A 12,168-nucleotide genomic window follows, 5' to 3' on the forward strand; every position below is an offset into this window, starting at 1 on the left:
TCACTGAAAAACTAAAGTAAATTAAATAATTCAGAATTTAAAATAATATTATTATGACTATTTTTAAACAGGGCAGGTTGCAAAGTAGAGAATTCAAAACAGCTATATTTTAAAAATTGCTTACTTTGCTACATACAAGTTACCTGTATATACAATCTTTGGTTGTTTCTAGACAATGCTAATAAATGCAAATAAAAACTTAAATACCTTAAACTGCATAAAAATATAATTTTCACATCACTGGGCTGATAAATGTAATGGCAAACTGCCAAATATTCCCTTACATTAGAAAAATACAGAATTTATGATGAAGGTTGCTTAATAAAAGAACTATAAATCCAAGGTAATATTTCAGCCTTAAAATGTTGATCATAAGGTATGGTAGGCTTTCAATTATTACATATATTATTCTGACATACTTATATTAATAAAATTGTCATAAAAATGTCAATTCTGGCTATTGCATAAATGTTACAGGCTTATAAGGAAATCTCAAGGTAAGATATTCTGTTCTTTAGGAAAATTTGCTCCTCAGGTTAATTCTAAATTTCAAAAAAATAAAATAAAGTCATCCAAATTCAACCCACATATATTTAAAAAGATTAATTTAAAAATATTGGTCACAAAATTTATTTCCATTTTCTAGATAATTCTAGTCATCATCCAAAATTGTATCATTATTTTATTTTATTTTTAAATATATTTTTATTGATTTCAGAGAGGAAGAAAGAGGGATAGAAACATCAATAATGAGAGAGAATCATTGATTGGCTGCCTCCTGCACACCCACTGCTGGGGATCTAGCCTGCAACCTGGGCATATGCCCTTGACCAGAATTGAACCTGGGACCCTTCAGTCCACAGGCTGACTCTCTATCCACTGAGCAAAACCAGCTAGTGCTAAAATTGTGTCATTATTAATGTAATAACAAATATCCATATTAGCCACTAAATATTAAAGGTTCCCATCTCAGAACCTTGCAAATATAGCTTCCTTTGAAGCTAATTATGTTAATTTTGAAAATAAAACAAAACAATCATAATAATTCATTCACTAGGAATACCTACTTGCATGGATTTTATGAGGATGAAGGAAATAGTATTTCAACATGCATAAAACAGATTCTTCATGCAAGACAAGCCCAACTCAAAATTACCATCACAAAATTAAAACCTGATAATTTGGTTTCTACCCAAAAATTCCCATGATTTTAATAAAGCTAATTTTTTTTCAAAGTTGTTTCATTAAGGAGTTATTCCATAATGTACCAGAAATATATGTATTCCTTTGCCAGAGCAATGTGAGCCAGGTTCAAAGCCTCAAGATTGTTTGTCTCCAGAAGAATAAAAAAATGTTATACATTAAAACACAACAAGGATGTGTCAAGATCTGGTTAAAGGGTAATTTGTATTCTCATTTCTATTCTATTTTTCAGTATTTCTTCTTGGAGCTATAATAATTTTCTTTGAGAAAGTATCTCTATGGGCAATTCAATTCTTATCCTTCCTTACACACACTGCTCACTCACATACTTCCTTACCCATCTTCAAGATAGAGGGCAGAAGCCACAAAAGAAGCCCATTTCTATTGGCTCTGAGTGGGAAGAGAGGGAGGCTGCGCTCCAGCACTTCCCCTCCTACGTGGAGAGCCCTGTGAAAACCTCCATGCAATGCCTTGAGCATCCTGCCAAGAATATAGTGCCTTAAAGGAGCAGATCAAGCTGCCACACAAAACCACTCTTCTGCCACTTGCAAAAAAAAATCTGGTGTAGGCTCTTCAGCATGAGTCTTACTGTCCCTGCTGTGAGATGGCTTAGCAAAGCTACCCTGCAGAAGTCACTTAATCTGCCAGCAGTTGGAAGAGAAATGAAAGGGAGAGACTGTTTTCTTCTATCCTGGGCTTGCTGCGATACTGTTAATGTCTTTCTGGGAGAAAACCGGGGAATTAAGTCCCTTCACTAAAATTTTTGATCCAGAACTTAAAGCAAAATATCCTTCACCAAGGTATTCAGAAAAACTGTCTGGGTGTTAGGAACTGGTATGGGCTGAAGTGTGTCCCCCAATATTCATATGCTTAAATCCTAACTCTGTTTGGGGGATTGGGATTGTACTTTCAAATGGGATGATTCAGTTAAAGTGAGATCTTTGGAGGGGTCTTAAGCCAACATGACTGGTGTCCTAATACTGTAAGAAGAGGAGATTAGAGTACAGATACACAGAAGAAAACACAGGGAGAAGCTACACACCCAATCTACATGCAGAAGAGAAAGGCCTGAGAAGTCGACCCTGCAAACACCTTAATCTTGGACTTCCAGCCTTGGGAACTATAAAAATAAGTATGATACTTTGTTATGGCAGCCCCAGCAAACTGATACGGAATTAACAGTTTACACAGGCAGCAGGGTCAGATTGTGACCTTCGAATTGAGATCTAGAGCAGCTTCCCACTCCAGCACATCACTCCTCATGCATCTGGGTACAGCTACTTGCTTTTTGGGTCTGGATAGGCCATCCCAGGATTGGTTCCAGCAGTGACGATATGTAAGCTCTCATCTGAAGAAATTCTCCTACACAATCTAAAGAGTCTTTATTTTTGCTGGAGGACCAGAACCTGGCGCCTAAACACCTTGGTTAAGTTCTTAATCCACGTCCCTGAATTCCAAACCTGCCGCCTATATTACACATGTTGGCATCCAGGCCTGAGCATCCAAACCCTGCCGCACACTCACAACCCACTGCTACTTCCATCTGAGTGCTGGCTCTGGGTTTGGCAACTGTATTCTTTGTTTCCTTCCAGTTCCTCCAACTTGGAAAGGACAGGGCTGTGGGCAATGTTAAGTTCTTTCATGCAGCCATTCAGACATTTGCCCCACAACAAATTTAAAATGTGAATTTACAAATTTATGTCATTTTCTAATTTGAGTCTCAGAGAAAGGAGGATCCTGTGTACCCAGAAAATTCCTTCAAAGCTGCTCTTTTACACACAATATAGATGATCATAGAGGCCATTTGAAGTCACTGATGCATGGAGTAGGCAATGAACAAGTTAAATTAGGCTTCCCGGTTTAAAATCAACTCCTCGTTGCTTTTAATATTAATAAGAAACTTGTTTACAAATGCTATGCTGTAATAATATAAATTGCTGTTTGTTAAATGGTTTTTCTTTGTTAGAAAATTCAGATCTATTATTATTCCTTAGTAGTTGTTGGCACTCTTAGGAGAATTATTCCTATCCATTAATATAGATTTTTATAATATGCCTTTATGCTAATTTTAGAAAAATAAGATTACTATAGACACTTCTACTTTGAATTCAATGTCCAAGCCTCATTAGAAGGAATAGTTGCAAGAAAGGAATAAATTCCTTTTTAAAAAAAACTTCTCATAACTTTCTTTTTGGTCTGTTTCAAATAATAATGGGCCTACTTAAAACAGAAAGTTCAGGGTGCTGGCAGGCTCTAAAGAACTATAGGCCCAGTGCACGACATTCATGTACTAGTAGGGTCCCTAGCGGCTGACAGTGGCCAGCTGGGTACTCCCTCCCTTTCCCAGGCCAGCCCCGCCCCCTGGTTGAACTCCCGGAAGGACTCCCGGTCGAGGGGACAATTTGCATACTGCACTTTTATTATATAGAATGGTAATATGAGCAAAGAAAAATTAAAGAAATCATTAAATTCTTAAATAGCGAAATCCATCTCAAACAGCTCTTGTGATGTGGTTAGAAGGGAAGCTTTGCTGGGCGCACGTTGAGAAGGTTTTTCTTGTTCCAGAATGCTTTCCCAGGTATTGGAAGAAGAAAAAAAAATGTGTCTAGTTTGTCATGTTATTTATAGAAAATACTTAGATCTAGATACTTCAATTAGTTTTTTAAAAGTACAAATTGCTCATCAATGTCTATAAGATAATTATGTTAAACTTAAGAATTTGATTTTTTAAATCAAGTAAAAAATGACACCTTAGAAAATAGAATTTTTATTTTTATCTTAAAGCAAGCTCAGTTCAGAAGTGTCTGTTTACAAACTTTCTTCATTTAATTGGTTTTCTTAATATGAAATAGTATTTCCAGAACTAATTAAAATTTCATTCTAATGAATATTCAAGACCAAAATATGTTATCTTTGCAGTACAGTATATAGATTTTTAAATCATCCATAAAGGTAATTATATTATTTTAAATTCTTAAAAAATCATGTGTTGTTATTGATGGGTTGTTTGCTTCTCCTTAGGCCATGATTGAAGAAGCCATCACCAGAGCAGAATCATTCTCAGTTATGTACACACCATTTGCAACAAAAATCAGAGCTGATAAAGTTGAAAAAGTAAAAGAGGTTTTCACAAAAACTCATCCGGCATATGTGGAATATATCTACACAGGTAAAATTCAGTATCTTCAACTTATCAGCTGATACTTTATTTCCAATAAAGTAGAGGCCTGTTGGTGTGGCTCAGTTGGTTGAGTGTCATCCTGTGCACTGAAAGGTTGTCGGTTCGATTTCCAGTCAGGGCAATTTCTCTCTCTCACATAGATGTTTTGTTCTCTCTCTCTTACTCTCTCTCTCTCCAAGCATATCCTCAGGTAAGGATTGAACAAAAATAAATAGAGAACCATTTCTGTTTTGGTTTTAGGGGTATGGTGTTTTTAGCTGAGAAGTTGAAATGGAAAGTCATTTTAAGGTTTTAAGTGGGGCTAACAGTATGGGTCTAGCACAACATTCCTAGTGCCATCATGTTCCTATATTTTAAGATAAGGAATAAAACCTAGAAGTTCTAAGATTTTTAAAATAAATAAATAAATAAATAAATAAATAAATAACCGTTAGTAAAATACCCTTTCCCCATATCCTTCATCGATAAACTAGATGATTATAGTATTTCTTGAAGATAGATTTTTTTGCCAGTTCCTGTTATTTCTACTTTTTCTTCCTCCATCTATCTCACACCCCAAATCTCCCTCTTGCCTTATATTCTTGGATCAGTGGTAGCCATACGAGATGTAGACAGACAAGTGTACCCAGAGGACAAAACACCAGTACAATTCCTTTTCCCTCTTTTTGTCTTTGGAAGCCACTTGCTTTTATTTATTCATCCAAAAACACATTTTACTACCTACTATGTACCAAGTGTTATTCTGAATTAAGACAGGGATTTTCATATACTGAATTAATGGCTCTTAATAATAAATAGCATGTTAAGCAAAATCTCTAAATGTACATACCTAATATCACATCCTCCTACTAAGGCCCCTTCATTCCTTTTTTCAGGGTTTAGAGGCCACATCACTGATTTATAGAACTAATAATGTATTCCATTAGTGATCACTTTTATATGCCAGGCATTCTACATCCATTATCTCTTGTTATTCCCATAACTTATGAAGTGAGTAAGATGGTTCTCATTTAGAAACAAGAAAACAGCAATCAGAGACAACAAATAAGACAACAAATAGCTTTTTTCCAAAGATGCACAGCAAATAGGTGGCAGCAGGCCTTGGATTTGAACCCATGTCCTTATCATTGAGCTACACTATTTCCATCTGATAGGAGCAGAGATGTGATGGAAGCATTGAATTTAAATCCTATGGAGTCCTTTTTAAAGTTTTCTACTACACCTCTAGATCTTCAGAAGAAACATAGGAAATAATCTAACCAGTGATGATTAAATAGTGAATCCCTAAGGAACAATGAGAATTTGAGGGCAGAGAAAGGGAAGAGAAGAAAGTACAGTGCGTGCTATAATGACCATTGATGCTTATTTCATTTGAACACTTTGTCAGGAAGTAGAGAAAAATGCTTTAGAACTTACATTCTTTCTAATTGTTATAAATCATTTTTTATTTTATCATGGATATCTTACAGAGGGTTGGGGGAGCATTAATAGCACACAGAAGTCATGTGTCATGGAAATGAATCAAATTCAGCTATTTCCATTTTATTCTCAACTCTGTTGGTAATGAGAGAGATTCATGGAGGAGATCACCAGTTTGCCAACCCACTACTGGTAGAATGAATTTAGTTACATGTAACTTGCTTCATAGAGAAGTCACGAAGATTAATTAATACTTGGGGAGCACTGTTGTCACTGATGGTTTAAAAACAATAATAACATTAATGAGCCGGATTCATGTCTCGTGTAACTCTATCAAAGCTGTTATCAAGATGAATTATGATCCATTGGCAAGATGACTCATGCTAAAGGAACTTACACTTTGGAAGAGAAGATAATTATGAGTTATTAATGATTGTTTCTATTACTTTATAATGACTAATTCCTGGAGTATGACAGTGCTATACGAGAACCTAGAGAGGAAAGGCACAGCTTCTAGAGGAAGAAGGGCAGATAGAAAAGGCAGTCTAGACTTTTCCATTTCTTTGGGACTAATTAGGTCCTTTGCTCCATAGAACCTGTACTTGGAGCTAACAAGGCTATTGCACTGGTGACATTACTTGTCTCTGTTGCAAATGATTAAAATGTCCTCCCCAAAGCCATTGCTGGAATGATGGTGAAACCACTCTTGCTAACTGTATGGGGCACAGTGCTAGTAGTATGGCTTCTTTTCCCCAGGTAATTCCAAGGTCAGTGAAGGCACAAAGCATAAGAAGAGAGCAGGTGAAATGTTATCTTTAGCATCTGGATATCTGATGCAGGAGGTGCAGAGTGGCAGGGATGGTCGGTATTCAGTAGCCAAGGGCAATAGTTAGAAAGTGAGTCACACAAGAGAGATAGGGCCTAGAAGAGTAGCTACCACCTTTTGCTGGCACTGCCCAAAAACCAGGGTTCTCCTTCTGTCCACCGTGTAGATAGAATTTAAGTAGCTTCTATCCTGCCAAAAAATGTATTCAGTTTTATATTTCAACAAATCGTCATGTAGCAGGTGTGACTAGACAATCACACAGCAGATGTTTAAAACATGGGACTCTTTTTTTTCTCTTACCTGCACATATTCATCTTTGGTCCTCCCAGAATCAAAATATATTCTATCTCATCATAGGGGGTCTCAGTCCCATCTAATCATTTAGTGTCTCTTCAGTTAACTATCCAATCCAGTGGTTTTCAACCTTCCTAATGCCACGACCCTTTAATACAGTTCCTCATGTTGTGGTGCCCCCAACCATAAAATTATTTTCGTTGCTACTTTATAACTGTAATTTTGCTACTGTTATGAATCATAATGTAAATATCTGATATGCAGGATGTATTTTCATTGTTTGCGACCCACAGGTTGAGAACCGCTGAAAATTCACTCGTTTTCTTCCCCTTTCTTTTCATGGGATTTTCTTCTCCCTCTGGTCTGGTTTCAAATTCCACAGAACTCAGATGTACCCAGTGTCCAAAGGTGTCTGTGGGCATGTGAGGAAAGAGTCCTCTTTTGAAGTCTGGTGCAGGAGGATACAGCGGCTGATTGCATGACTAGTGCAACTTGAAATCAACTCTGCTGGCTTGAGCAGAGCCAGTGACGGGCTCATTTATGTGGCATACTAGATGACTCAAGGGCACCTATGAGTTTCCCATGCTGCCTCATGGTGTAGATGCTTCTTTATATATACACACCAACCATCCCTACTATACACATTGGCCCAGCTTAGAGCCACTCTCTCGAGATTGCATCTCTTTGACAGAATGCTGGTTTGTGAACCCAGTCACCTTTTGAGTCTTAACTCCAGAAATCCTCTCTTCTCTATTAGATATTGGAGATAGTTTTAGCCCTCTCTCTGGTTTGCTATGTTATTCTTCCATTTCTCTTCTCCCTTTCTTCACACACCAGAATCCCAAGATCTTCAGGACAAGAAGAGGATCTGCAATGAAGATGGGCAGTTTGTTCATCTATTCATATATTCATCACTTATTGAGTACATATATTCTAGATGCTATTCTAGGCAGTGCTAGAATATACCTGCTCCTAAGAAAGGATCTGACTTTATTAATTTATATTTCAGGTTTTATCTTTCCTCTCTTCTAAAGAATATTTTCAATTAAAACCTAAGTTCTAATTGTGCAGTAGAAGGCTGACTCTAATGAATGATAGAGGAGAAAACAGACAAGGGAGCAATTTGGAAATAGAATCCTTGCCACCAAAAATGGCAAAGACTGACCAGGTGTTTACCAAACTATTTTCCCCCTCATGCATGCAACTAGAATACATTTCAGCCTTCCTTACAGTTATGTGAGGCTTGTGACTAAATAATGGCCAATGGAATATGGACAGAAATAATGTGTGCCACCTCCAGGCCTGGCCCATAATACCCTACCATACCTACCATACAGAGCTCGCTTTCCTTAGCCACTGACTAAGTGGATAGGACCATGAAACTAAAGAAGCCACAAAACAGAAGAGGCTTGGATCCCTGAATGAGCATGTGGAAGGTCACCCATTGAATACCCACAGGAGCAAACAACAAAATTCTCTTGCTGTAGATCACTGAGACTTGGGGGTTGTTGTTTGTTGAATCAATTAGCTTTATTCTAACTAATTCACTGCTTCACTGCCCTACATCAAAACAAGTAAGCAGCTTACTACTCCAACTACAATGTACACAATGAATTCATGTGAACTTGGTGACTGAATAAACACGCCTCCATATGCAATCAACTCGGTCCTCAGGAACATTGAGAGTCTGTGCACAGTCTCTTCTCCCTCTCATTCACTCGTCCTTCTGCAGGCAACTACAGATGGATGCTCTCATGCACATTTGTTTGGACCCACCCAAAAAGATACCATTTCAGGAGAGACACTGGTGCTCCATGAGAGATAGAACACAATTAGGTAGTTTTCATTGCAGCCAGAGAAATTGAAGCCATAGTAAGAATTTCTAAATTATAGAGATCATCTAAATAAACAGTCAACGATGAAGGTCATAATATTCATACCTCAAAGATCTTGGATGAGGAGTCTACCTATCAAAGTTTTCCTGGATAAGTGTTATTATCATTAAAACTTGGAGACTAACACATTTAATTCCCCCAGCAGGGGCTGGCAGACAAACCTCCAACTCAGAAATTCTGCCCAACTCCAGGTCACCTTCATCGAGCCTAGATAGTACTGAATTCATTACTCCTTGATCTCGTGACAGTGCCGTGAGCCCAGCAATAGCTGGCAGAAGTGGTGGTGATAGCAAGAAGAGAACTTATGATAGAGATCCCCCAGGCGGTGTTTTCTCTCTAGCCAGCTCCCAATTCACAGTCCCCCTTGTCAGGGATTTCCACATGAAAAACAGATTCAAAGGGAAAAACTATAAAAATAAAGTCTTTTTTAAATGTAGATAGCCTTAAATATTTTTAATTTATTTTTATTGAATAACCAAATAAATTAGTGATTTATAATGAGGGAAAAAACCCATTCTATTGCCCTGATAAGCTCTGTGAGAGTGATGAAGGAAAGTTAAAATTCAAATTTGCCTTGTGGGACAACCGGACTTATACATCCTTGGGAACACACTGTGCATCCTTTGCTATTTTGAGAATATAGTGAGACCTACCAAAATCTTAAATCCATATTATAATAGAATTGTATTGTATTATGTTTCATGGAGAAAAGATTACTGAATTTTTTAGCAGTGTAGCTATCCATTTTTCTTATTTAAAGAAAAATCCAGTTTGATTCATGCAGAATAGTCAGGGTATATAAAACAAATAATAATTCACCAGCCCCAGAATTATTATGTTTTCACTTATAAAGATTTTTCTTGAGATTTTTATTCATATATGCCAATGAAATGATGAAATTCTGTATAATTCTTATTCTCGCATGGTTGTATTTTAATAATAATAAAGTAATACAATAAGCATATCCTGTCTTCTCTTGATGAAAATATCAAGATTTATTTGCTAAATAAATAAATATTCAGTAATGGATTTGTGGTTAGTAATGTTTATTTAAAAAGTTTTCTGGATAAGATATCAATTACTTTAACACTTAGGTGGATGGAGTTATATTTTGTCTTTTCAATGTAATTTAACTCCCAAGAGCAAATATGTCTGTTCAGAGAAATAATACATTGTTTTAAAATAGACCTTTAAAAATTGCTTTTCACTGAAATGTATAACCTTGTGCTTGTACAGTCATCATTTACCAGTAAGGATAATACATTCTTATGCTCTCTAAAACATGAAGTTAAATTTTCTCATTTTATTCTTTCTTCTTTAAAATATTATAATTTTATCATGATAAAGAGTTTTTAAGATCAGACTATTTTCCTCTTTGTGAGTTCTTCTCTCAAATAGAAGTGGTTATGGAATTCAAGAAACTACATCCCCAATATTATTATGAAAGGGTTACAGTCAGATTGGTTATAAAGATGATAAATCATCTCATATTTGCACCACAGAATTTTTGTTAGAAACAGAGAATCATTCCCAAAGTAACAAAATCCTCATATATGGAGCTAAAATCTCTATTCTTAAAATATTAAAATGTTGGACTTGGTCGCTTTACTAGTTTCTCAAGTTCGTATTATCCATCACCAGTTATTCCAGTCTGGAAAAAACAACAACACTTCATAACCATTTCAAAACAGACAGAGCCAATTCAGGGAGTAGGAGGTAAATATATTAAAACTTTATTTTTTCCTGAAATACGGACTTATGCTGTCTAATCAGCCACTCTGTAGTAATATTATCGCCAATCATTAGGCACTGCCATCTAATAAATCATGCAGCAGAGCATTAAAATCCCTAAAGACTGCACTCCCAATCATATAAAACAATGTCTCTACTTTCTCAATTTTAAATTCCACATGTGGATTTTGCACAAAATTAGAAATTTCCATTTTGTAGTGTGATCCTTTTTTAAATTTCGTTTTGCATATTCAGCATTTGAGTCCCATTTTTTTTCTGCTTTAATACTTGACTCACAGTTAACTTACACTCTAGTAGTGTTTCTTGGGGTCCACAAAAAATCACTGCATTTCACACCTAAAACAGAGCCTCATCAAAGCATTTGTATTTTTTCTTTTATTTATTCTTCAAAATATTTTTATTGTGAGACATTACACATACTAGTATATAAAAATTCATAAAACAAATACACAGTTTAATTATTACAGAACTAGAGGCCCGGTGCACAAAAATTTGTGCACTCGGGGGAGGGGGGTCCCTCAGCCCGGCCTGTGCCCTCTCGCAGTCTGGGACCCCTCGGCGGATGGCCACCTGATGACTTAGGCCCAGTCCCCGGGGGGAACGGGCCTAAGCTGGCAGTCAGAAATCCTTCTGGCAGCCCAGCAGCCCTCGGAGGATGTCCACTTGCCAGTGGGGAGCAGGCCTAAGCTGCAGTCGGACATCCTTAGCGCTGCTGAGGAGGCTGGAGAGACTCCCGCTACCACCGCTGTACTGGCAGCCATCAGCCTGGCTTGTGGCTGAGCAGAACTCCCCCTGTGGGAGTGCACTGACCACCATGGGGCAGCTCCTGCATTGAGCGTCTGCCTCCTGGTAGTCAGTGTGTGTCATAGTGACCAGTCATTCCCAGTCGTTCTGCTGTTAGCGTCAATTTGCATATTACTCTTTTATTATATGCCTGGTGCATGGGTGGGGGCTGGCTGGTTTGCCCTGAAGGGTGTCCTGGATCAGAGTGGGGGTCCTGCTGGGGTGCCTGGCCAGCCTGGGTGAGAGGCTGAGGGCTGTTTTCAGACTGGCCACACCCCCTTCAGGGTTGGGGTCCCTGCTGGAGTGCCTGGCCAGCCTGGGTGAGTGGCTGATGGCTGTTTGCAGGCTGGCCACAGCACCTTCAGGGTGGGGGTCCCTGCTGGAGTGCCTGGCCAGCCTGGGTGAGGGGCTGATGGCTGTTTGCAGGCTGGTCAAGCCCCCCACAGCAGGGACCCTCACCCCTTGAGGGTGTGGCCAGCCTGGGTACGGGGCTTGGGCTGTTTTCAGGCTTGAAACTTTGTTGCCTTTAGCAGAGGCCACTGGAGTGCCTGGCCAGCCTGGGTGAGGGGCTGAGGGCCGTTTCCAGGCTGGTCAAGCCTCCTGCTTGCTCCAGCTCCATGGCTTCTGGCCGCCATCTTGGTTGGGTTAATTTGCATATAGTTGCTCTGATTGGCTGGCACGCCCCCAGTGGGGACCCTACAGGTACGGTCAATTTGCATGTTTCTCTTTTATTAGATTAGATAACATTCACAGGTTCCAGGGATTTAAACATGGACATCTTGGATGCTATTATTCAGCCCACTACGGATAGTTTG

The 12,168-nt window shown here is 38.3% G+C and overlaps 1 protein-coding gene across 1 annotated transcript in view; it reads left to right on the forward strand.

Moving 5' to 3' along the window:
* The window catches only part of SPATA16 (spermatogenesis associated 16), a 197,324-nt gene that overhangs the window by 131,331 nt on the left and 53,825 nt on the right, over positions 1–12,168 (forward strand). Inside the window, 1 exon segment of the mRNA XM_006088830.2 lies at positions 4,225–4,372. Within this exon segment, the coding sequence (XP_006088892.1) occupies positions 4,225–4,372 (148 nt within the window).

This window comes from Myotis lucifugus, unplaced genomic scaffold (genome assembly GCF_000147115.1).
Source record: "Myotis lucifugus unplaced genomic scaffold, Myoluc2.0 scaffold_53, whole genome shotgun sequence".
Taxonomy (NCBI): domain Eukaryota; kingdom Metazoa; phylum Chordata; class Mammalia; order Chiroptera; family Vespertilionidae; genus Myotis; species Myotis lucifugus.